The 23,577-nt window shown below is 38.5% G+C and overlaps 1 protein-coding gene and 1 long non-coding RNA gene across 4 annotated transcripts; one reads left to right on the top strand and one right to left on the bottom strand.

The window, feature by feature from the left end:
• Positions 1-668: 668 nt before the first annotated feature.
• Positions 669-3,794, bottom strand: LOC133578379 (uncharacterized). Its single transcript, XR_009811849.1, has 4 exons — positions 3,580-3,794; positions 3,383-3,495; positions 1,000-1,094; positions 669-907 (listed from the first exon to the last, which is right to left on the bottom strand). It is a non-coding gene; the product is annotated as an uncharacterized lncRNA (long non-coding RNA).
• LOC133578377 (ras association domain-containing protein 1-like) lies at positions 2,857-23,562 on the top strand. Of its 3 annotated transcripts, none has more exons than XM_061932758.2 (7): positions 2,857-3,676; positions 4,675-5,031; positions 10,951-11,069; positions 17,957-18,061; positions 18,124-18,403; positions 18,474-18,589; positions 22,274-23,562. In XM_061932758.2, exons 2-7 carry the CDS (start codon positions 4,716-4,718, stop codon positions 22,418-22,420), a joined length of 1,083 nt encoding a protein of 360 aa, XP_061788742.1. In that variant the 5' UTR covers positions 2,857-3,676; positions 4,675-4,715; the 3' UTR covers positions 22,421-23,562. The 3 variants fall into 3 exon arrangements, with proteins under 3 accessions (XP_061788742.1, XP_061788743.1, XP_061788744.1); XM_061932759.2 differs by having other exon boundaries at positions 4,655-5,031; XM_061932760.1 differs by lacking the exons at positions 2,857-3,676; positions 4,675-5,031; positions 10,951-11,069 and adding an exon at positions 14,131-14,481.
• Positions 23,563-23,577: the final 15 nt, after the last annotated feature.

The following is a 23,577-nucleotide window of genomic DNA, read 5'->3' as shown; positions in this document are numbered from 1 at the left end:
AGTCATTGGTACTTTAACTTTTAAGGTCACAAATACAGTAAGCTGCAGCATATTTGGATAGGATAGCTAAACATTGTACTCAAGTAGGAGTACTGTTACTTTAGAGTAATTTTTAATTACCGAGTAACTGAGTTATTTAGTACTTTTTTTAATAGTACTTACACTACAACTTTAGTTGGTGGCATGTGTGTGTATATGTGAGAGTGAGAGAGTGAGAGAGCGAGAGAGAGAGAGAACAGCATGTACTACAAAAGATACACATTTTACAGTCACTTAATGATGTAACAGGGCTGATGTTAGCATATGCGCAGCCAAAACAAAAAAACATCTCAAACTTACCGCAACATGTTTTCTCTAGTTGTAAGTGGAATTTTTGTAGTCTGAAATGTGAACATTTCTACTGACACCGATGACATAAATGTTATTTTTCATAGTTTGTAAGTAAACATTGCAGAGTTATGACATCATGTCACGTTTTACAGTGTGTAGTTTAAGCGCAGTCATGGCTGCAATTTATTGGTTAAATGGAGGCATAATGTTGTGTACAGGAGGAGTAGACGGCACAGACAACAAGGGGCATAGTACAGCTCTATGATTTATTATATATATACTTTATAAATAATATTAATGAACAAGGGAATGGAGTGTGACAAATATCCAAGGGTGTATGGTGTGCGACTATGTGTGAATTAACTGTTGTGGGTTACCGGGAGTGTTGAGCGAAAGGTGGAAGTCCTGGAGGGGAAAGACAGGCTCGAATGTCCGTGAGACAGGCAGGTAGTCGGGGGTATAGCGAGGCGTCAAAAGGTCTGTGTCCAAGCGGGAGGTCGAGATACAAGAGGCAGCTAGGGAAGCCAAGGGAACAAGGAAAGACGAGCCACACAGCTCGTCAACGCGGGAACAAGGTCTGCAGTTGGAATGACAAGGACGACACGAGACAATCAATACGTCGAGAAAGAAAACAGAGCAGGATTGCATATGGCGTGGAATACGGCTTACTGTATGGGAACAGACGATTACGTTGTGGCCCGGAACGCAGGTCTGCACTGGCTTAAGAAGCCCAGGAAGATCATCAATGACAGGTGCGCGGAGTGCTGATTGATTGTTAAAAAAGTTAGTTAAAGTACCAATGATTGTCACACACACACTAGGTGTGGCGAAATTATTCTCTGCATTTAACCCATCACCCTTGATCACCCCCTGGGAGGTGAGGGGAGCAGTGGGCAGCAGCGGTGGCCGCGCCCGGGAATCATTTTTGGTGATTTAACCCCCAATTCCAACCCTTGATACTGAGTGCCAAGCAGGGAGGTAATGGGTCCCATTTTTATAGTCTTTGGTATGACTCGGCCGGGGTTTGAACCCACAACCTACCGATCTCAGGGCGGACACTCTAACCACTAGGCCACTGAGTAGCTGCTTGCTGCCGCCGGAGTGACGCGCGCAGGAGATGAGTGGTTGTGGGCGTGTCCTGAGGTGCGCTCCGCGGGGCTCATTGTTTAATGCGCAGCGGCATGCGCTTGCGTCGTGACACAAAGGTCACTAATGCTTACATTGGATTGGTGACAGAAGCCTCTCTCACAAGCCAAATCAATACATCTTTGCAAGCAATCCATCCATCTATGTTCTGCTGCTTGTCAATAGATTATAAATAAATATATAATGATGTAAATAAATAGTGAATGGAATGAAAGTTGATGTAACAGAGTCAAAGAAGCTTTCTTCACAAAAATACTCAAGTAAAAATAAAAACTATGTTGCATTAAAACTACAATTTATACAAAAATAAAACTACGGTGACAAGCACAATTTATACAAAAAGTTACTTGAGTGAATGCAACTTAGTAAATGTTGTGCTTTATTACACACCTCTGCTATCAATTGTACTGTATGTATTTTCTTTAATTACAGGTACAGCAGGGGTGTAAAACTAATTTTAGATCGGGGGCCACATGGAGAAAAATGTACTCCCAAGTGGGCCGGACTGGTAAAATCCCGGCACGATAACTTAAAAATAAAGACAACTTCCGATTGTTTTCTTTGTTTAAAAATAGAACAAGCAGATTCTAAAAATGCACAAATCATAACGTTGTTTTTTTTTTTTTACACTTACATGTTGTGGTTAATAGTATTCTATCTTTATTTGTCTTTATTTATACTTTCTGAATAAATGATGTGATAATGTTCATCAGTCAACTCATTGGTGTCAATTTTCAATCTATAAAGATAAAAAAAATGATATCAAAATGTAGTTTTCTCATTTTCTTCGACTGATGAACTAACATGTTTTTTTTTGTTGTTGTTTTTTTACATATGTAGCATCATCTACAAAGATACAAAGGATTGTTATTGTGACATCTAGTGGACGCATTTAGAAAAGCGGTTTCTTTTATTCAAACTATTTCGGCTCATTTTTATACTTAGCGGGCCTGATCTGGCCCGCAGGCCGTACGTTTGACACCACTGGTGTAAAGTCACCCTTCGAATTCCAGTAGCCATTTTTGTGACAGATGTCTTGTCGGGGGATAATATCAGTGATATGCGGTCAGGGGAGGCCGCTGAGACAGTCTTTTTTTTCATTTATAATACAATAAGCTAAAATAAACATTTGAACTCCGTTAAAAATGTATTTTCTGTATAAATATGAATCGTTTTCAGCACTTTGTGAAGGAAAGATTTCTGCACACACGCGTGTGTGTGAAATGTGCAGCAATATTTGGGGCGGTTTGCTTGGTTGGTGGGCTTCACGGTGGAAGAGGGGTTAGTGCATCTGCCTCACAATACAAAGGTCCTGAGTAGTCTTGGGTTCAATCCCGGGCTCGGGATCTTTCTGTGTGGAGTTTGCATGTTCTCCCCGTGACTGCGTGGGTTCCCTCCGGGTACTCCGGCTTCCTCCCACTTCCAAAGACATGCACCTGGGGATAAGTTGATTGGCAACACTAAAAATTGGCCCTAGTGTGTGGATGTGAGTGTGAATGTTGTCTGTCTATCTGTGTTGGCCCTGCGATGAGGTGGCGACTTGTCCAGGGTGTACCCCGCCTTCCGCCCGATTGTAGCTGAGATAGGCTCCAGCGCCCCCCGCGACCCCAAAGGGAATAAGCGGTAGAAAATGGATGGATGGATGGATGGATGCTTGGTTGGTAGAGTGGCCGTGCCAGCAACTTGAGGGTTCCAGGTTCGATCCCCGCTTCCGCCATCCTAGTCACTGCCGTTGTGTCCTTGGACAAGACACTTTACCTACCTGCTCCCAGTGCCACCCACACTGGTTTAAATGTAACTTAGATATTGGGTTTCACTGAGTAAAAGTGTTTAAAGTCACTAGAGAAAAGCGCTATATAAATATAATTCACTTCACGCACACACAAAGATATAGGCAAATTCTTACTGTTGAGAGTTGCGAAGGTCCCGGATGTTACTGTAGCTCATCTCTAGATGTCGTCTTCTTCACGCACTAATGTTTGCAACCCAGCGCCCAGGAGGCTCTCCTCCGTGACTGAACTGGGAAAATATTACTTTGCTGCATTATTGCTTTACTACTGAATTAACGTACTACAGTATTGCTTTAATGCCTTCTTCACTCACAATATGAAGCTGCTCACCGCCGTTATTTCTAACTGCGGGGAAAGTTTCCTTCAGAAGGAAGATGTCTTTGAGACAAAGCGATCTTTCCTCCGGTCGGGTGAGTTAAATAAACACGCCGAACGATAGCTATTTTACGTTACATTTGGAAAATGGTGTCTATTAATGACTTCAGTCGGTCGGCGTTTACATCTTAGCGTGTCTGAATAAAAAGTGGCTATTTCTTCATGGAAATCAAGCGTTCATGCTAGGCTAATATATTGCGACTAGTGTACACTTCGTGTCCCGTAAAAAAACTTTGCTTGTAAAGTTTCAATCTTACACTTCGAGCTCATACTTCAGTCAGTCTTGGCTGTTTTGTTTAGAGGCGTTGTTTTTCCTTAAAACACATACAACGAGAGGTTAATAGAAAATGTACAATCAAGTATTTTGTTGCTGTATTACAACTGTTCAGTGAAAATTATGTTTACACCTGAAGGCATCAGCACATCAAGGCGTTACTGCGCCATTTTCACCATTTCTTAATTGGTGGGATAACTAGTGTCGCATACATAACATATAAAACACCAAACTTCTAAAAGTAAATGATAAATAAACACAAAAATACATAATTAAATTGCATTACATTTTCCTTAAATACAACTTTTGACTGTTTTACTAATAACCAGGGGTGTTTGGATACAACTTTTTCACTTCCGATTTAATTAAAAAGTTGCAAGAATATTTTTGAATTTAAAAAGAGTTACAAAAAGAGACAACTGGCATTATATCAAAATTAGTTTTTGATTTTGATTGGACGTGTCATTGTGAAAATGCTTAAACCAAACTTAAAAGTATGTTGGAGTTTGGGTGTTGGTGGAGGGAACAGTGATACAGTCATCTAAAATAATGTGTTAAAAAAAGGGGGCAGATAAATATAAGAATGTTATTATTCCATCTGTTCCTTTCTGATCATGGAATTGTATAAGAAACAAAAACAATGAAAGTGTGAACTGTATGTGGCTTGTATATATGCATTTTCATGATAGGAATACAAATAAATGATGATGATGAATTTGACATTCTTGTTTTATGGTAGTCTTTTTCTGCCTCTAAAAGCAATCATGGACGGATAGACGTTTCAGCGCGGCGCAAAGTCCATGGGGGAGTTCATCGAACTCCAGGACCTGAGGCCAGGTGAGAATCACGTCCGATTGGCGGCCGCACATTCGCCATGCTGGCCTCCGCGTCTGGAGAGAGCCAACGCCCTGAGGATCAGCCCGGGGAAGGTCCCGGATATGCTGAGCCGAGTGGGCATCATCCGCATCCTGAGCAGCTCTGAGCTGGACCACCACCTCACGGAGGAGACGGGAGCAGGTCATGACTTTCAACCCTGCAGCCACGCTCAGCCCACCTGGTGTGACCTGTGTGGAGACTTCATCTGGGGTCTCTACAAGCAGAGCCTGCGCTGTGCCAGTGAGTCTGCCTGTGCCATCTTTCTCTTTCCTTCAGCCAAAGCTGGTGTTCAAATGTTTACTTTAAGAACTCTGCAGTAACCTCACACTTATGTAAAGTACTCGTCTCTAACTCATCTCTCGCTTGAATATGAAACAAAGTCTTTAACTTCCTGTTCTTCAACTGAAAGCCTCACAAAAAGAGCCTGCGGTTTGTTGTGCATACAGTGTGCTGCAACACTTCTGATGATTATTACAGCAAAGGTAAATTGTTCTGTATTAAAGCAACAGTTAAAAGTGTTTGCAAATATCTTACACATATTTCTTTCAAATTAATGCGGTAGACAAGAAATTATGTTTGTTAAACATTGGTTTAAATCAGTGGTTCTCTATCTTTTTCTGTCAGGCTCCTCTTCGGATGAAAATAAAAATTTGGGCCCCCCCCCCACACCAACAAAAGTCACAATAGTCACAGAATTAGTCAAGTTTAGATTTGTTGACATAACATAAATGTCTTTTTCTTAAAGTATTGAACTCCACAATCTGTGCAAATTTGGTAAAAAGATGAACAGTTACCTTGCTAAAAAAAAATAGTTTTATCACAGCGTTAGTGGCTGCAATGAGCCTGTTTTGCACTGCACATTTTTTCAAAGCGAGGTTGCAGGCTTGATACTGCCACTCTTAAGTCATGCTCAACATTGAGTTGAGATTAGAAATTAGAGTAGCTGGCTACTTTCTGATATTCAGCGCGGTTTGTGTCTTCTGCTTTCTGACTTGCGGTGGGCGTGACTCGCGGTGGGTGAGCGGGACAACGCGATTTGTTTATTACGTCGGCATAGTTCCGCAGTAAGAGACATTATTTATTCCTCTTTTTATACTATGTTAATTTGATGCTTGTCTGGGTTTTTAAATTAAATGACATATGTATTTGTATAAAAAAAAACTAAAAAAAACCAACAACAATTTGTTAAAAAAAAATTCTCGTCACTCGTGCCCCCCCCCACACCCCCCAGTCATGCCTCCGCGCCCCCCAACGGGGGCCCGCCCCCCACTTTGAGAACCACTGGTTTAAATAAACACGCCTGGTGGTTCCTAACCATAGGGCCGTGGCCCATTGTTGGGCTGTGAGCGCCCTCTAGAAGGCCACCAAAAAATATCAGTTTCTCAGTTGTGGTCCTTATGGGCCGCAGCAGTAACCAGTTGTAATACCATTTTCTACCACTTGTGGCAGTCATTGACAATCTCAAACAGAATCGTGTGTAAAGAGAGTGTGACCAACTCGGTCTCAGGCGATTTCATCAATGATTGGTCAAAAGACACTCACGTGACTACAGGGCGCCATGGCTACTACTAACTTTGAACTGATCCTGTGTGTTTGCGGCACTTCCTCGTTAGGTTTTCGACATGTGAAAATATCCTGTTGTTCATGATGGGGCTGCTCCACCCGCGAGAATTGTGCATGTTAAAAAAGAGAAAGATCAGTTAGAATATTATATAATGAGTGATACACTATATTACCCAAAAGTATTTGGCCACCTGCCTGACTTACATATAAACTTGAAGTGCCATCCCATCCCTAACCAATAGGGTTCAATATGATGTCGGTCCACCTTTTGCTGCTATTACAGCTTCAACTCTTCTGGGAAGGCTGTCCACAAGGTTGCGGAGTGTGTTTATAGGAATTTTCGACCATTCTTCCAAAAGCGCATTGGTGAGGTCACACTGATGTTGGTCGAGAAGCCTTGGCTCTCATTCTCCGTTCTAATTCATCTCAAAGGTGTTCTATTGGGTTCAGGTCAGGACTCTGTGCAGGCCAGCCAAGTTCATCCACACCAAACTCTGTCATCCATGTCTTTACGGACCTTGCTTTGTGCACTGGTGCACAGTCATGTTGGAAGAGGAAGGGGCCTGCTCTAAACTGTTCCCACAAGGTTGGGAGCATGGAATTGTCCAGTGCCGACGTGCTTTACACCACTGCATCCGACGCTTTGCATTGGATTGATGTATGGCTTAGATGCAGCTGCTCGGCCATGGAAACCAATTCCATGAAGCTCTCTGCGTACTGTACGTGGGCTAATTGGAAGGTCACATGAAGTTTGGAGCTCTGTAGCAACTGACTGTGCAGAAAGTCTTTGCACTATGCGCTTCAGCTCCCGCTGACCCCTCTATGTCAGTTTATGTGGCCTACCACTTCGTGGTTTGATTATAATAAAGCCGACAGTTGACTTTGGAATATTTAGGAGCGAGGAAATTTCACGAATGGATTTGTGCACAGGTGGAATCCTATGACAGTTCCATGCTGCACCGTCAAGTGCGTGTTAGAGTGCCTGCTGGGCACTAAACACTGCAGGAATGTACCAGCAGAATATGTCAAATATGGCCACAAAATTATACTTTCACGATATAAAAGCATGTTTTATTGTAAGTTTATGAGCTATATTAAGTATGTTTGGAACTATTTATTGACATATTATTTTGGTTTATGTTGTCAGAAAACCTAACGTCAAAACAACTGCAATTGCATGCATTCAGGCACGTCCTTGGTAGCAGTCATGGTGCCTGTTGTTTAGTTGGCCGTACTCTCTTTATACATGACTCTGATCTCAAACAAACAGAACAAGTCTGGAGATAAAGTCATAAATACGTTTCTTAAAGGCAAAAATTATGAATGAAGTGATGAAGCTGTATTTTCATTTGTCCTTAAATTTTACTGACAGGTTATTTAAAAAAAAAAATATATATATATATATATATATACTGTATATATATATATTTTTTTATTATTTATTATTAATGTAGATATCATTTATTTATTTTAGCTTTGGGTAATTGTAATTTTGTTTTTTTCATCTGGTTTTTTTGAGTCCCTTATTTTGCAGTGTATTTGATTAGTATTTATTTTTGTAACCAACCTGACAGAATCCTTCATCTTAATCTTTGTGAATAACATGTTTTTATATCATTTGATAAGGTTTATCCTGATAAACTGTAAGTAGGTTAAATATAGATATTGAATATGATTAAAATCAAGAGTAAGATTACTAAATAGGTGTAAATATGTGAGTGAGATCCAGGCCCCTCTGTAGTGGTACAGTATTGACCACATTGGCTTGTCGGATTTCAGGGGGTTTGGTAGATGACATTAGCGTCTAATTTGCATGAAGCCAGCTAAACTGAGCTTTCTGGTTTTTGTCATAAGAAATATTTTGTCATGATTTAAAGTTTATCTAACAGCAGGACATAAAGTATTGGACATTAAAGTGTTTCTTTCTTTCCATGCTGCACGAGCAATTTAAAACACTTCCTGTATAAACGGTAAACTGGGACAAAATGAAATAAATCAATAAATCTTTAGATACTAAATTACTTACATGTGTTATTAATTGATTACAATCGAAGTAAATGCCTAAACCTGTTATTTTTTAATGAATTATTTTAATGTTAAAACACAAATATTTAATTATATTATTAATTATGTCATCACTTGTTTAAATATTTCACAATTTAACTCTACATTTCATGATTTAAATGATTATTTCATTATTTTCATGTATTTATACTTAATTGTTTATTTAATTATGTAATTATTTCCATGAGCCTGTGTGGCACAGAGGGTCAAATGGAACAGAATAAAATAATACATCTTTGCATAATTAATTAACTAAACATGTCATTAATTATTTAGAATTGTGATTGAATATATATAGGTGTTATTAAATGTGACATTCATTAATTTAATGTAAAATATATATATTTTTAACTATTTAAGTAATTATTTCACAATTCAATTGATTGTTTTAATATTTAATCAATTATTTATTTAATTATTTCACAATTCCGTGAAGAAAATTTTGTTTTAAATAACAATTTCATGATTAATTATTTCACGATTTAATAAATCATACCATGAACACATTATTTTATTTGTCAAACTCACCAATAAAGTCAGTCGGCAGAGAGATTAGGATACGCCCACTGACTTTGACGGCTAACCTGTAACTTCGCAGACACATTAGGTACAATTATATATATAATAATAATTCACGCAATTTGCACAGAATTATGTGCGGCCTTGCAACTTTGTCCAGAGCCCATAATCGTCATTTTTGCCAATGCAATCTGTCTCTGTGTGGCGCTCAAACTTGTCAACTGTCTTATCTAAATTTATGTATGTTTCACATGTAGACGAAACAGGAACATGTAAGTTGTAACAATATATCAACTCTTTATTGATCAAACCGCACAACTGTTGTCCTCCCACATAGCTCAGACCTACTTCCTGTTCCAGTCTACAGTGTAGTATATAAACATTTGACTTCCTAATTTCCATGTATTTATATATTTACCCAACATTTATTTATCCAGGGTAAGACAATTAAGAACATATTTTCGTTCGCAATGCTGACCTAAAAAAGAGGCAGCATTTACATGTTAGAGATGGTGAAGTGTGATGATAATCTCTCATTGTCTCTTATTTACTAACCAAAATTAGCGCTATAGATGACTCTCAACAGTTCACAAGTGCTCTCATCGTGTGGGGGTAAATGTGTTGGAACATAAATGAATGTTTAAGATGGACAAGTACTTTTTAAGTGTAAAACATACACAAAGAATGGCTGCAACTTGTGGACTACAGAATAGATAGCGGACAATAAGGAAGCCTTTGGTGGTGATTCTGATTGTAATTAGAATAAATTATTACTATTATTAGATATAATGAACAAAAAGAGTACAGTAATTTGACAATGAGTTCTAAGTATATGCTTTTTCTGCCATCAAGTATCTACTTTTAAGTCTGTGTGGTATAAAATGAGTAAAACACCAATACAGGATCATTTTTCCAATTTTGTTGAAATCCTGTGCTTTTTGAGGTTTTGAGGAACACTTAAAAAGATTGATGATAAATTTCCAAGAATTACAAGATGATTAAATGTTATTTAAAAAGCCTCAAAACATTGCAACTTTTGCCACAACATTTCTAAGAAAAGGGCTTCAGCAAATTCAGAAATTTGACTTCTAGGAGTTGTCAAAAAAAGCTGATTTTCAAGTTTAATCACGATTCTTATTTGCAACGATTCTTAATTGATTCAAAAATCTATTTATTTATTTTCCCAATCTGTCCTGTCCAGCCACTCAGGCATATCATATTGTTGATGTAGATGTCCATATTTGCTGTCCAGATTTACTTTAGAAAAGAGAAGTGTTGGATACTTCTCTTGTTGACTTATTTGTATTTGACTTCATTAAATGTTTGGGAAGCATTTTATTGAACAAAACTAGTTTTGTTTTAAGTAAGATAGAAATTAATCAGAGCTGTTTATCTATTTTACAGAGGAATGTAGATAATCATGCAACTGCCATTCAATGTCCATCCATCCATTTTCTACTGCTTGTCCCGTTTGGGGGGTGCTGGAGCCTATCTCGGCTGCATTCGGGTGTAAGGCGGGGTACACCCTGGCCAAGTCGCCACCTCATTGTTATTTGAAAAAAAAGTGTAGATTTTGTTTCGAGAATCGTTTTGAATTGAGAATCAAATCTGAATAGAAAAGAATCAAATCGAATTGTGTGGTTCCCAAAGATTCACAGCCCTATTGTTTTCCATGTTTTTGTTGGAAGTCCTGTGCTTTTTGTGGCTCAGGTTACAAGAAACACTTAAAACATTGATAACAAAGTCATAGAATTACAAGTTAATTAAATGTTATTTTAAAAAAGCCTCAAAACATCTAACTTTTTCTGCAGCGCTCTGAAAAAGTTTCTGTCTGCATTCATTTTAGGCTGCAACAATCATCCGCCAAACCCTGGAGTCACTGAAAATAGATATCAATGCCTGACACTGTTAGGAAATCATAGAACAAGATGTACATTACCGTGCGTGTAGCGCACACTGGTGAACAGCTGTACATTAACGTCACGTTTGTTATGTTTCATGAATCTCTTCCAGATTGCAAGTTCACATGTCACTACCGCTGCCGTCCGCTCATCCGCTTAGACTGCAGCTGGGACCGAGGCTGCGACCATGCGTGTGTGGTAGAGCTCACCATAGAAACTGACACAAATGTGGTAAGACAAAGTTACACGACATACACTTGATGTATAAAGCACTTTTCACTGTCATCCCAGCAGGCACCAGACAATAAAACAACGTTGAGAACTTGTTGAATTAGGTCCTGACATTGAGCAACTCAAACATAACGATGAAACAACATGCTTTTTGACTACGTTTAATCAATGTTGGGTTCTGACGTTGATTTGACCGTTGAATTTTGGTCATTTCCCAACTAATATTGTACAACTTAAATACAACGTTGAAACCGCATACTTTTTCACAACGTTTATTCAATGTCAGGTTGTGACGTTGATTTGACCATTGGAATTTGGTCATTTCCAAACCCACTATGTGAATCCAACGTTGGACATCAACGTTGTCTCAATTTCCAAAATACTGTTTTGCAACATTGTTTCGAAGTCAGTTTTAAAGGACATGTATGTATAATTAACGTTGTATCAATGTCTTGTGCCTGCTGGGATTCCATCCTACCAATGAGTTTAACTGTTTGACTAGGTGTGCTGGTTAATAGGATTAAGATTAAATTCATGTGTAAAATTATACAAGTGCATTTTCAATCTTTTCTAAAGCCAAAACAGGAATTACGTGTCATTCCACTATTTTTATTGTTGACAAATTAGATTAGACGACTTGTCCAGGGTGTACACCGCCTTCCGCCCCAATGCAACTGAGATAGGCTCCAGCACCCCCCGCGACCCCAAAAGGGACACGCGGTAGGAAATGGATGGATGGATGGAAATTAGATTAGATTACATTTGATAAATTAAGGTTTCAATGACAGAAACAACAACAATTAGTAGCTTTTATTAGGTAAGAATAAAAATACAATAAAAAAATAATCATATTTATATACAGTACTTTCTGATAATATTATAAATCCTTCATTTTTTATTTTTGTACAAATGATATGCAACGCCCTGCTGTATGGCCAAAAAGTGTTGTCGTGTGTGCGTGTCTATGACTCATACTACAGCGTTTTGGCGATTACTTTTGAAAATAGGGCTTTACTGAACGTTGTACAATATTTTTACATGTTTGGCAAACTTCCCTCTTCAATTTAGTATGAAATTAATATGCAGACTTAAATCATTCAGATTACTGATTACCTGTTAAAAGAGCTGTCTAAAGTTGATCAACACGAGCGCACTGGCAATCTGAATGAAAAAGCACACAGAGTTGGCATTAATAGTTTTAAAAAGTGAGGTTTTGCCTCAAAATAATAACTACAACTGAATTTAGTTTAATGATTTAGATATCAAATGTATTTGGGTGCTTTATCTAACTACATTACTTATATGTATTATCTGTATCACTACATTAACTTCAGAACTGTATTTATTGTATATACTGTATATATATCCATTAGGGCTGTGAATCTTTGGGTGTCCCACGATTGGATTCAATATCGATTCTTGGGGTCACGATTCGATTCTAAATCGATTTTTTTTTTTTCTTCAATTCAACACGATTCTCGATTCAAAAACGATTTTTTTCCCGATTCAAAACGATTCTCTATTCATTCAATACATAGGATTTCAGCAGGATCTACCCCAGTCTGCTGACATGCAAGCAGAGTAGTAGATTTTTGTAAAAAGCTTTTATAATTGTAAAGGACAATGTTTTATCAACTGATTGCAATAATGTAAATTTGTTTTAACTATTAAATGAACCAAAAATATGTCTTATTTTATCTTTGTGAAAATATTGGACACAGTGTGTTGTCAAGCTTATGAGATGCGATGCAAGTGTAAGCCACTATTGTTCATTTATTTTTATTTTTATAAAAGTCTAATGATAATGTCAATGAGGGATTTTTAATCACTGCTATGTTGAAATTGTAACTAATATTGATACTGTTGTTGATAATATTCATTTTCGTTTCACTACTTTTGGTTTGTTCTGTGTCGTGTTTGTGTCTCCTCAATTGCTCTGTTTATTGCAGAGCAATCGGGTTTGGGTTTGGAATTGGATTGCATTGTTATGGTATTGCTGTGTATTGTTTTGTTGGATTGATTAATTTAAAAAAAAAAAGATTTTTAAAAAATGACAATTGATTCTGAATCGCACAACGTGAGAATCGCGATTTGAATTCTAATCGATTTTTTCCCACACCCCTAATATCCATATATAGTACATATATATTGTATTTATGTATGTTGGAATTGGGGGTTAAATCACCAAAAATTATTCCCGGGCGCGGCCACAGCTGCTGCTCACTGCTCCCTTCATCTCCCAGGGGGTGATCAAGGGTGATGGGTCAAATGCAGAGAATAATTTCGCCATACCTAGTGTGTGTGTGACAATCATTGGTACTTACCTTACCTTATATACAGTATATATATTATGCTGTATATGTGTATGATATTATATTAACATATGTATATACACGTGTATAGGCTATATATGTGTGTATATATATGTATATATTGTTACTTTTCATACAGTCTGCTTTTTTTAGCCCAATGTGGCCCTCAAGTCAAAACATTTGGACACCCCCAAACAAGCAGCCTATTTTGCACATGTTCCTATTATTGTACCCTTTATAGTCTTTATAGTGACATCACAACCTCAAAAGTACTGTATCAAAATAAAATTACATACCTGAATATTACTATAATTGAAAGGATGAACGTTGGTGTTTAACTGGTGTCTTTTTTTAATTATTTTTCTATTTTTTTTATTTTTTTAGAAAATGTCAGTGTATCAAATACAACGTGAATAAGTTGATGAAAACCAAAGTTATTAAAATGCTGTGTTCCCAGTGGGAGACAGCAAACTATGCAGCTGACAATATAACAGCCTAAAAACCTCAGAACAAATATGACAGTTGGCTGTGTGCTGATTATCTGCTTTTTTTTAACGAAGTTTAAGGGATCACCACGTGATATTGGCCACGTGAGTAGGTGATTGGCCTGACTCCAACGTCACTTCCTGTACTGAGATCCAATCAGAAATCGCTGTGCTGGATTTGTTTATTTTCTAAAATCCAACGCCTTGTTTTTTTTTTTACACGGGCGGGGCTCAGGAAATGACGCCTCCCCCGGGCGGGGCTAAGGAAGTGTCAGCACATCCTGTTTCATACGAGCAACTCTCCTCTACGAAGGCGGAAACGTGGCCGGTTAGAAGCTAAAGTTAATATCTATTAATAGCTGACCGTGCGAGTGCTACATTAGCTAACATTAGAATAAGGCTTGTACACTTTTACCCGGCTTCGTAATAATAGCAACCATGTCAAGCGCGGTTAGCGACTCGGATAAGGCGCCTTCATTTGAGAAGACCTGGGGCAGCTCCACCAGCAGCGGCTACTGCAGCGCGGATGACTCCGACTCGGAGTTCGAACAGTTCTTCACTGCCAAGACATCCTTTTTCACAAAACGCCAGAAATGTAAAGCACCGGCAAAGAAGGTGAGATGCGAAACTACGAAAAAAAAAACCAAACGTGGAAGTTACATTCCAATCCGTTATGGGCGCTTCCTCTTTTTTTATAGAGTGCTAAAACTTCCGAGTTGTCCGCGAACGCAGCAGCATTCGCCGTTAAATCCCTTTCTGTGCAGTTTGAAAGTAAACCCAAAATTTAAGTATAATAACTTCATGTACATATCATAGCAGAATGGTTTCACACCGGGACAATTCAAATGCAATATTTAAACAAACACAAATATAAAACATATTCAGCTAAAAATGTTTGATGATGCAAGACTGTTTCCATGGCTACACCCACTATTCATAATACTTTTTCCCCCACACATGTTTGACTCATGAAATGTGTGGAGTTGTATCGTAGTAAACCACACACACATTTTTACGGACCGCTTTTGCATTATTTGTGTATATCATTAGCATTCAGTCAATAGACGTCAACATTGATGTATTGATTGGTTTACAGCACAATTAAGAGTCCTTCCATTGAGATGTTCTGCTTTATGTGCATACATGAGTTCCAAATATCAAGGAGTTTATTTGACAGTATATGGCTGTACTTGGTCTATCTAGCATATGTATTCCATCCATCCCATTTTCTACCGCTTGTCCCTATGTCAGCTGCTTTCGGGCGAAATGCAGGGTACACCCTGGACAAGTCACCACCTCATCACAAGGCCAACACAGATAGACAGACAACATTCACACACTAGGGCCAATTTAGTGTTGCCAATCAATTAAGTTAAATACTGCAGTATTAGGAAAAGTGATGGACATTGATTTCTGGCGGGCTTATTCCCCAGTTGTGGAAATAAATGTTTGTTCAGTTCGTGCAAGCAGGAAATGCCATTGTGTGGGTTCACACAGGAAAAAGGCCATTTCATGCTACTAATGATACTGCAGATGCCGGCAGCCAAATGTGAACATAAGTGGAACATGACTGGTGGGGGAGTCAGATGACCTCACAGGATGTGTCTGCTACACAAGGAAAACATTGTATCTCTGCTGGAGTCTATTTTTACATCGATAGACAGTGAAGGAATGCAGTGTGTTGAACCTACACTCATTGCAAACAGCTGCAGGTGGCACATGCACCCCTCCCATTATTACTACCGTTATTGCTCCCTTCATTACTCCTTAATTACTTCCATCATGCTCCTCCAGCAGGGCTGCGGTGTGACAGGATTTGTCCACGCTGACATCATCACTTTGGCTGCGTTGGCAGGAAGTGTTGGGACTGACGCAACAAGCGTTCACTGTTTTTATGGAGGCCATTTTTTTCTCTATAATGAACAGCATTGTTTTCTGTTTGAATCTAGTCGTGAACACTGTTTTGTGTACATGAGCTTATAATCAATATTTTTCTAGAACACACCATCTGTGTGATCTTGGATTTGAGTTTAGGTCGTGTTTTTTCAAGGAGTATTAACAACAAACTCAAAAATTTAACTTTCAGCGAGTTGCAAACACCGCTTTAAAACCCCACGTAAAAGAAAACAACTCATAATCAGGAGAAGAAAGCTAAACAATTTAAGACAATTGAATTTTATGAAAACAAAGTGAATGTTTTGGAGGAAATAGTCATGAGGGAAAAACATTGTCATATTAGAATAATAAGTAATAATAATAATAATAATAAGTAAACATATTAAAAAGTTATAATTTTAAGAGAATAAAGATGTAATTTTACTGGAATAAAAAAATTTCTGAGAATAGAGTGATGGTATGAGAGGAAAATACATTTTCTTAGAAAAATAAGAAGTTAAGTTGGACAGTTTGTAAGTACATCATTTTACAAGAATAAATGTGCTATTGCAAGGGGGAAATGTTGTACAGTAGTACAATTGTCCATCCATCCATTTTCTACCGCATGTCCCGTATGGGTTGTAATTTTTGCAACTAAAAATATCAAAGTTGTCCTATTATGAGAATAAATTAATTGTCTGAAAACAACATATTGAAAGAAATAACTTTGAGCAAGTTGCAAACAGCTCCTTTAAGGCCACGCAAAATAAAACAAATCATAATCTGGAGAACAAAGCCAAATCATTCGAGAATTTTTAGTAGTAAGATTTTAGAATAAGGACTTTTCAGAATTATGTTGAAATATTCAAAAAGTTGCAAATTTAAGAAAATAAAAAGTAATAATTTTACTGCAAAAAAGTAGTAATTTTTTTAAGAATAGCGTAATATTATAAGAGAACAATTACGAGAAGTAAAGTTGAACATTTTGAAATGACAAACGAAACATCTTGAGAGTAAATGCGCAAATTTACAAAAATAAATGTGCAATTGCAACAGGAAAATGTTACTCTACGATTGTAAAATTGTCATTTTGCAAAAAAAAAAAGTATTCTATTGAAAGAAAAGAAAGTTGTAATTTATGAGAGAAAATACTGTAACTTATTGTCTGAAAATAACAAATTACATGAACAAAGACAATTTAGCCAAAACTAATAACTTACAAAAAAGTTGGTTGGTTGAAGTTTATTTCGAACATGTATACAATTTCAACATGATACGTCACATATTTTCCATTTCTCTTTACAACATGCTCAAAGAAGAGTAGGAAGAAGCAAAGCTTATTTAATCATACCCACTTTCCACTTCATAGCGTGCACACACTAGCGATCAGCGCTCTCGTTGCCAGCCTGTAGATCACTTCGCTAGCTTTCTTCTCCGTGAAATGAGCAGTATCAACAGTTCATGAGTTTATTGAATTGCGTTTATCAATCACGGTTTTACGATCATTTTGATTTGAAACAGTAATACTAACCATTGGGAATTTTATGGCGGTCTATCAATTGTACCGGTAATTGTTACGTCCCTAAAGTAAGACCTTGTTGGGATGTTTATAAATCGAGGTGAGTGTTCCTTATTAACGTGAGCGTCGAAATGGCTGCGTTGGTTAGCATATCTGGAGGCTAGCATAGAAAGCTAACAGCTCACAAGAGCAGCTCTGTTCAGTTGTAATAGGCGTGACACAGATGGTAGACCAGCCTTGCCAGCAACTTTAAGGTTCCCGGTTTGATCCCAGCTTCCGTCATCCTATTCACGGCCTATTGACACTTTATCCTTGCTCCTGATGAATCGTGGTTAGCGCCTTGCATAGCAGCTTCCGCCATCAGTGTGTTGAGTGTGTGTGTGAATGTGACGTATAATGTAAAGCACTTTGGGTATCATTCCAGGTATAGTAAAAGCGCTATATAAATACAGACCATTTAATAGATGTTCTGAACAGCCCAGTTGTAGTTGATTGACAATTCAATGACCTGAACAATGTGAATATCCATAGAAGTTGTGGAAAAATGATTGAAAGGTTTGAATAATAAAGACTTGGTTTAACAAAGACTGACATATTTAATGTTTGACCATTGAAGAAAGTATTGTTTAATTGTAAATCCTGAAAATTGCCGCGTGCTGAGCACTGACACTTAGTGGTTTTCCCATGTAACTGCAGGATGAAGCGACCGAGTGTGGTAAGCAGGAGTTGAGCACAGGCGACGTTCAGAAGCAGGTGAAGGAGTACAACTCCCAGATCAACAGCAACCTCTTCATGCACATGGTAAGTGTGTGTGTGTACGTTTATTATTGTCATGTTCGTAACCTTTGCTTTGCTGGGCGCAGAACAAGGATGGATCATACATCGGCTTCATTAAAGTGCAGTTCAAGCTGGCACGGCCCGTGTCCGTCTCTCCTTCCCAAAAGAAGGCGTTAAGCGAGAAGAGGCGCAGCGGAGTCAAGCGCCGCACCTCCTTCTACCTGCCGAAGGACACGTCCAAGCACCTTCACATCAGCTCGCACACGTCTGCTCGCGAGGTCATCGAGGCTCTGCTGAAGAAGTTCACCGTCGTGGACAACCCCGCTAAGTTTGCTCTGTTTGAGCGTCGGGAACGTCACGAACAAGGTATGGCCTTGCGTCACGCGACATTTACTTGGAGAATTTGTAAAGCGAGCATATTTGTACTGCTTTCTAGTTTACATCCGTAAGATGTCTGATACCGAGCGGCCCCTCCCCCTGCGACTGAGCGCTGGACCCAGCCAGAAAGTTCTCAGCTTTGTGCTCAAAGAGAACGAAACTGGTGACGTCAACGTAAGTGTAGCATTCTTTACCACATTGTACTTATTATACTCCAGCTGTTTGATTATAGTGTGCATCGTAGTTGTAGTTTTCAGTAACACAATCGGAGGTGTTGAAATTTCTTATGCTACTCAGTAGCATGTATATGGCATATTCAATGTATAATAGCATCAAGTTAGCACATCTTACTTTCTATCAGGCATGCTTGCTTTGTTGGCATGGAAAATTACAGGTTCACTTAGAGAATGTCCTACTAAATTTGCACTGAGTTCTGCTTGTTTCCCCGCCAACTGTTTGAGCCGGTGCCAAGTTTTCAACCGTACTTGATTTTACGGGCAACAAAGGTATCAAATATGGTACCGTGGTATCTTATGTGGATTGATACCCAGCAGTAGTGCCTGTAAAAGTACTGAATTCGATTAGGGCTGCAACTAATGATTACCGTATTTTTCGGAGTATAAGTCGCTCTGGAGTATAAGTTGCACCGGCCGAAAATGCATAATAAAGAAGGAAATAAACATGTATAAGTCGCACTGGAGTATAAGTCGCACTTTTTGGGGAAATTTATTTGATAAAACCCAACACCGAGAATAGACATTTGAAAGGTACGGTAATGTAAAAATAAATAAAGAATAGTGAACAACAGGCTGAATAAGTGTACGTTATATGACGCATAAATAACCAACTGAGAACGTGCCTGGTATGTTAACGTAACATATTATGGTAAGAGTCATTCAAATAACTATAACATATAGAACATGCTATACGTTTACCAAACAATCTGTCACTCCTAATCGCTAAATCCGATTAAATCTTAAACGTCTAGTCCCTTACGTGAATGAACTAAATAATATTATTTGATATTTTACGGTAATGTGTTAATAATTTCACACATAAGTCGCTCCTGAGAAAAAGTCGCACCCCTGTTTAAACTGAAAAAAATTGCGACTTATAGTCCGAAAAATAAGGTATTTTGATTGTCGATTTGTCAACGATTATCTTAAAGATTAGTCGACTAATCAGATAATGAAGCGTACTTGTATTTAATGGCTCTAATTTTTCCCCCGACTTCTAAATGCAGCTTAAGTTATTTTAGGCATGTGCTTACCAGCAACACAGATGACCAATTAATTCACAAATATTTATTCATACTGTAACTGTGCTGCTCATTCAGATGTTACAAAACATAAAATGACTAATAAAATGTCCATTTGAAAGAAAGGAAAGGCAAAGTGCTAAAATAAACAAAGCAATTAACCTTGTTTTATGTATTTAAAAACAGTTAAAATAGCACCAATGAAAACAAACAACAGAACACAAAATGTAACTTCCTTGAAAAGAAAAGCATGTTGTGATGTTTACAAAGCTGCACACTGGTATATTGACTATTGATTAACTCTTGGCAGTTAGCACTCAAATAGACTCAATGTTTAGAAGTCTATCTTTGATTAATTCTTATAATATTGGCTATTTAATAGATTGTATGTTTAATTTTATGATACCTACGCATTAGTGCTTGTCAGTTTCTCTGTGTGCGCATGCACGCGCAGTTCGCATTTGTTAACGTGCCTTTTTTTGGCATTGCAAATTGACGTAGCTTTAAATCTACTGGAATTGATGTAGTTTCGGTGGCTGCCTTTGGCTAAAATGATGGTTGGTTATTTTTCACACAACTTCGTTTTACTCTGGTTAGCTAGCTAGCAAGGTGAGTTGAGTGGCATTCTCCCTCCAAATGTAGGACGTCATGACTCCGCTTTAAATGCAGGCGTATTACAGATACACTGCCATAAGAACAAGGTCCATTTTACATAATGAGCAAGGTATTCATGTTTTTAACAAGAATAAGAGGAAATATCCTCAAAATGTACATGTTATCACTGGCGTTGTTGTTGCGAGTGACCCACTTCTGCCCGGAAAAACACGAGTGATGACGTCACGACTATTGACGATAAATATAATTGTCGGCGACAAATTTTATTGTTCACATTTGTCGACAAATTGTTTCAGCCCTGAATTTAATACCCACCCCTACACTTTGGGTCGTCCCTTTTTGATTTTAAAATGTTCGTTCGCAAGTATTGATCTTCATAACCTGAACACAAGACACCTTTTTTTACCATTTTTATTAGAATAAAATTATGATTTGGGTCAGTCTGGTATTTGTAAAAAGGTTGTAGCTTTAATAGGCACCCGGTAGTGCACTTTGTTGGGGTTTTGCTCCGGGTAAAGTCGTTTAGCGCCATCTGTTGGTTCGAATGTAGAACTCTCTAGACCAGTGGTTCTTAACCTGGGTTCGATCGAACCCTAAGGGTTTGGTGAGTCGGCCTCAGGGGTTCGATGGAGCCTCCGCCGCGGAGGTCGAGCCACACCCGACTCATCGTGTACATAAAAACTTCTCCCTATTGGCATATAATGGATACAGCAACAGCAGAAGTCAAACTGATTTGCAGGTGTGTAATTTGTTGTGAGTTCATGCACTGTGTTGGTTTTGTTCTTTGAACAAGGTGATGTTCATGCACAGTTCATTTTGTGCACCAGTAAAAAATCATATAACTGTCTTGAATTTGAAAAAAAAAAAACATTTTATTTTTCACTAAAGAAGGGTTCGGTGAATGCGCATATGAAACTGGTGGGGTTCGGTACCTCCAACAAGGTTAAGAACCACTGCTCTAGACCTTCGACTTTTCTTTTTCTGACCTTTTGTAAAGGGAAAATTATTCTATAATCAGTTTCCATCCATATAAATACACTAGGGATGTAATAATATGAACATTTCATATCATGGTTATCATGACCAAAATTATCCCGGTTATCATTATCCCTGTGTTGGTAAATGTGCTCAAAAAATACTTATACACGCATTAAGATCTTTTTTAATAGATTTTTTTTAGAATATGCACACGGTTAGAAAAGCCCCTATTTCGCAAGTTTTGTGTTGCTTATTCTTCACTGAAAGTATTTTAGTGTTAGGATTACATCTGTTTTAATGGCTAAGCTCTTATTGTTTTTAATATTGGTTTGTATGGTAGCACTTTAAGATTTATTTAAAAGAAAAGTGTGTAACAATTTAAATCTATTATTATTATTTATTATATCTGGGGGGTGTTGCTGTGTCCTACTCTGTTCAGGAGTCATTGAACACACTATAAAAACACCTCTGTCTTTTATTCCTCTGAGTGTAAAACGGTGACTCTGTTAAAGGAGAGCACAGCTTGTAAGGTTAATTTGCACAATTGAATATCTTAGTTTATATTGGGGTGTGTTTTTTCATAATGGGGGAAAGATGTTAATGACTTTTGTTTTCATGTTATTAGCATTTAAGCTAGCGAGTCCATGAGTTGATTAAAGTGCAATACGATCTTTCCATAATAGAAATTTAAAACCCTAATACTAACCGTCGGGAGTTTTACCACGGTTAATAATACCGTTTATTGTTACAGACCTAATATTAACTTGTGCATACATATATTTGTATTAAAAAAAACTAACAGATGCAGCCTGGTAATTTCTGCAATTGGGTAACTATATTGCAAAATAGTATAAACTAAGAAAATATGTATATTTAAATAAACACAATAGCACTGTTGCCCATCAATATCTGCATGCTTTTATTGATCCACCGTAATTGCAAAAACAATCCAGGTGCATTTATTTTGCTCAAATGGCGTCCGATCTTTGTGCTTCTCTTCCCCGCAGTGGCACGCCTTCTCCATGCCCGAACTCAACAACTTCCTGCGCATTCTGCAGCGCGAGGAAGAGGAGCACGTCAAGCAGATCATGCAAAAATACGCTGCAGCTCGAGCCAAGATGCGGGACGCCCTGCAAGGCTCCACGCCCGGATGACGAGCACCTGTCATGGATCCATGTGACGTCTTCAAAGAATCCAAGCGCCTCTTGGTTGAACGAGTGTGAAAGGGCACGAGCGAAAGAGAGACGATGAAAGCGAGCCAGAGCTGGCGCGGGATGTGCGTGTGAAGTGATGCGAGATATGAGCAGTGCCTTCCACCTGGAGAGTCTGACGTGCCTGAGAGAATGGGTTGAGAGGAAGGAGGAGCGGCGGAACACACGGTGGATGTTGGCGTCGGCGTCGGCTAGCTGACGATTTGCAGTTTTAACGATGCCACGTCCTCGAAGCCGCAACGTGTGTTCACGCCCTCCCTGCAACTCTTACTAGTCTTGTTGTTTTGCACGGTGTCAAAGGTCACACAGGTTGACTGTGATTGTGAATGCATTTGTATGTATTGTACCTACTTCAATGTTTTGTATTGTCACTCAAATCTATCATGTCACTTTCTATATTTGTGTTTATGCACAAGGCCAATCATCAGTCCTGCTGCTAAAATAGTCTTCTATATTGTCATAATGATACCATGAACTGATTAACATGGACCCCAACTTAAACAAGTTGAAAAACTTATTTGGGTGTTACCATTTAGTGGTCAATTGTACGGAATATGTACTGTACTGGCAGAGGGGTTAGTGCGTCTGCCTCACAATACAAAGGTCCTGATTTTAATCCCGGGCTCGGGATCTTCCTGCGTGGAGTTTGCATGTTCTCCCCGTGACTGCGTGGGTTCCCTCCGGGTACTCCGGCTTCCTCCCACCTCCAAAAACATGCACCTGGGGATGGGTTGATTGGCAACACTAAATTGGCCCTAATGTGAGAATGTGAGTGTGAATGTTGTCTGTCTTTCTGTGTTGGCCCTGCGATGAGGTGGCGACTTGTCCAGGGTGTACCCCGCCTTCCGCCCGATTGTAGCTGAGATAGGCTCCAGCACCCCCCGTGACCCTGAAGGGAATAAGCGGTAGAAAATGGATGGATGGATGTACTGTACTGTGTACAATCTACTAATACAAGTTTCAATCAATCAATCAATGAATATCAAAATATGGTTAGCAGGGCTGGTCTAAATTGGTGACAACAAGTGCACTTTTCACAGTTATTCAAATGTGCACTACTTTCAATAAACACACTTGTCTATAAATCAGGTGTTTGTGTG

Source organism: Nerophis lumbriciformis, linkage group LG38 (genome assembly GCF_033978685.3).
Source record: "Nerophis lumbriciformis linkage group LG38, RoL_Nlum_v2.1, whole genome shotgun sequence".
In the NCBI taxonomy this organism is placed as follows: Eukaryota; Metazoa; Chordata; class Actinopteri; order Syngnathiformes; family Syngnathidae; genus Nerophis; species Nerophis lumbriciformis.
Note: the sequence above shows the minus strand (reverse complement) of the source record. Positions and strands in the feature narration are given on the sequence as shown.

Coding starts and splice junctions, on each gene's coding strand:
- LOC133578377 (XM_061932758.2), top strand. CDS start 4,716: ATGGGGGAGTTCATCGAACTCCAGGACCTGAGGCCAGGTGAGAATCAC. Junction 5,032..10,950: donor GCAGAGCCTGCGCTGTGCCA/GTGAGTCTGCCT, acceptor AATCTCTTCCAG/ATTGCAAGTTCACATGTCAC. Junction 18,590..22,273: donor ACGAAACTGGTGACGTCAAC/GTAAGTGTAGCA, acceptor TCTTCCCCGCAG/TGGCACGCCTTCTCCATGCC.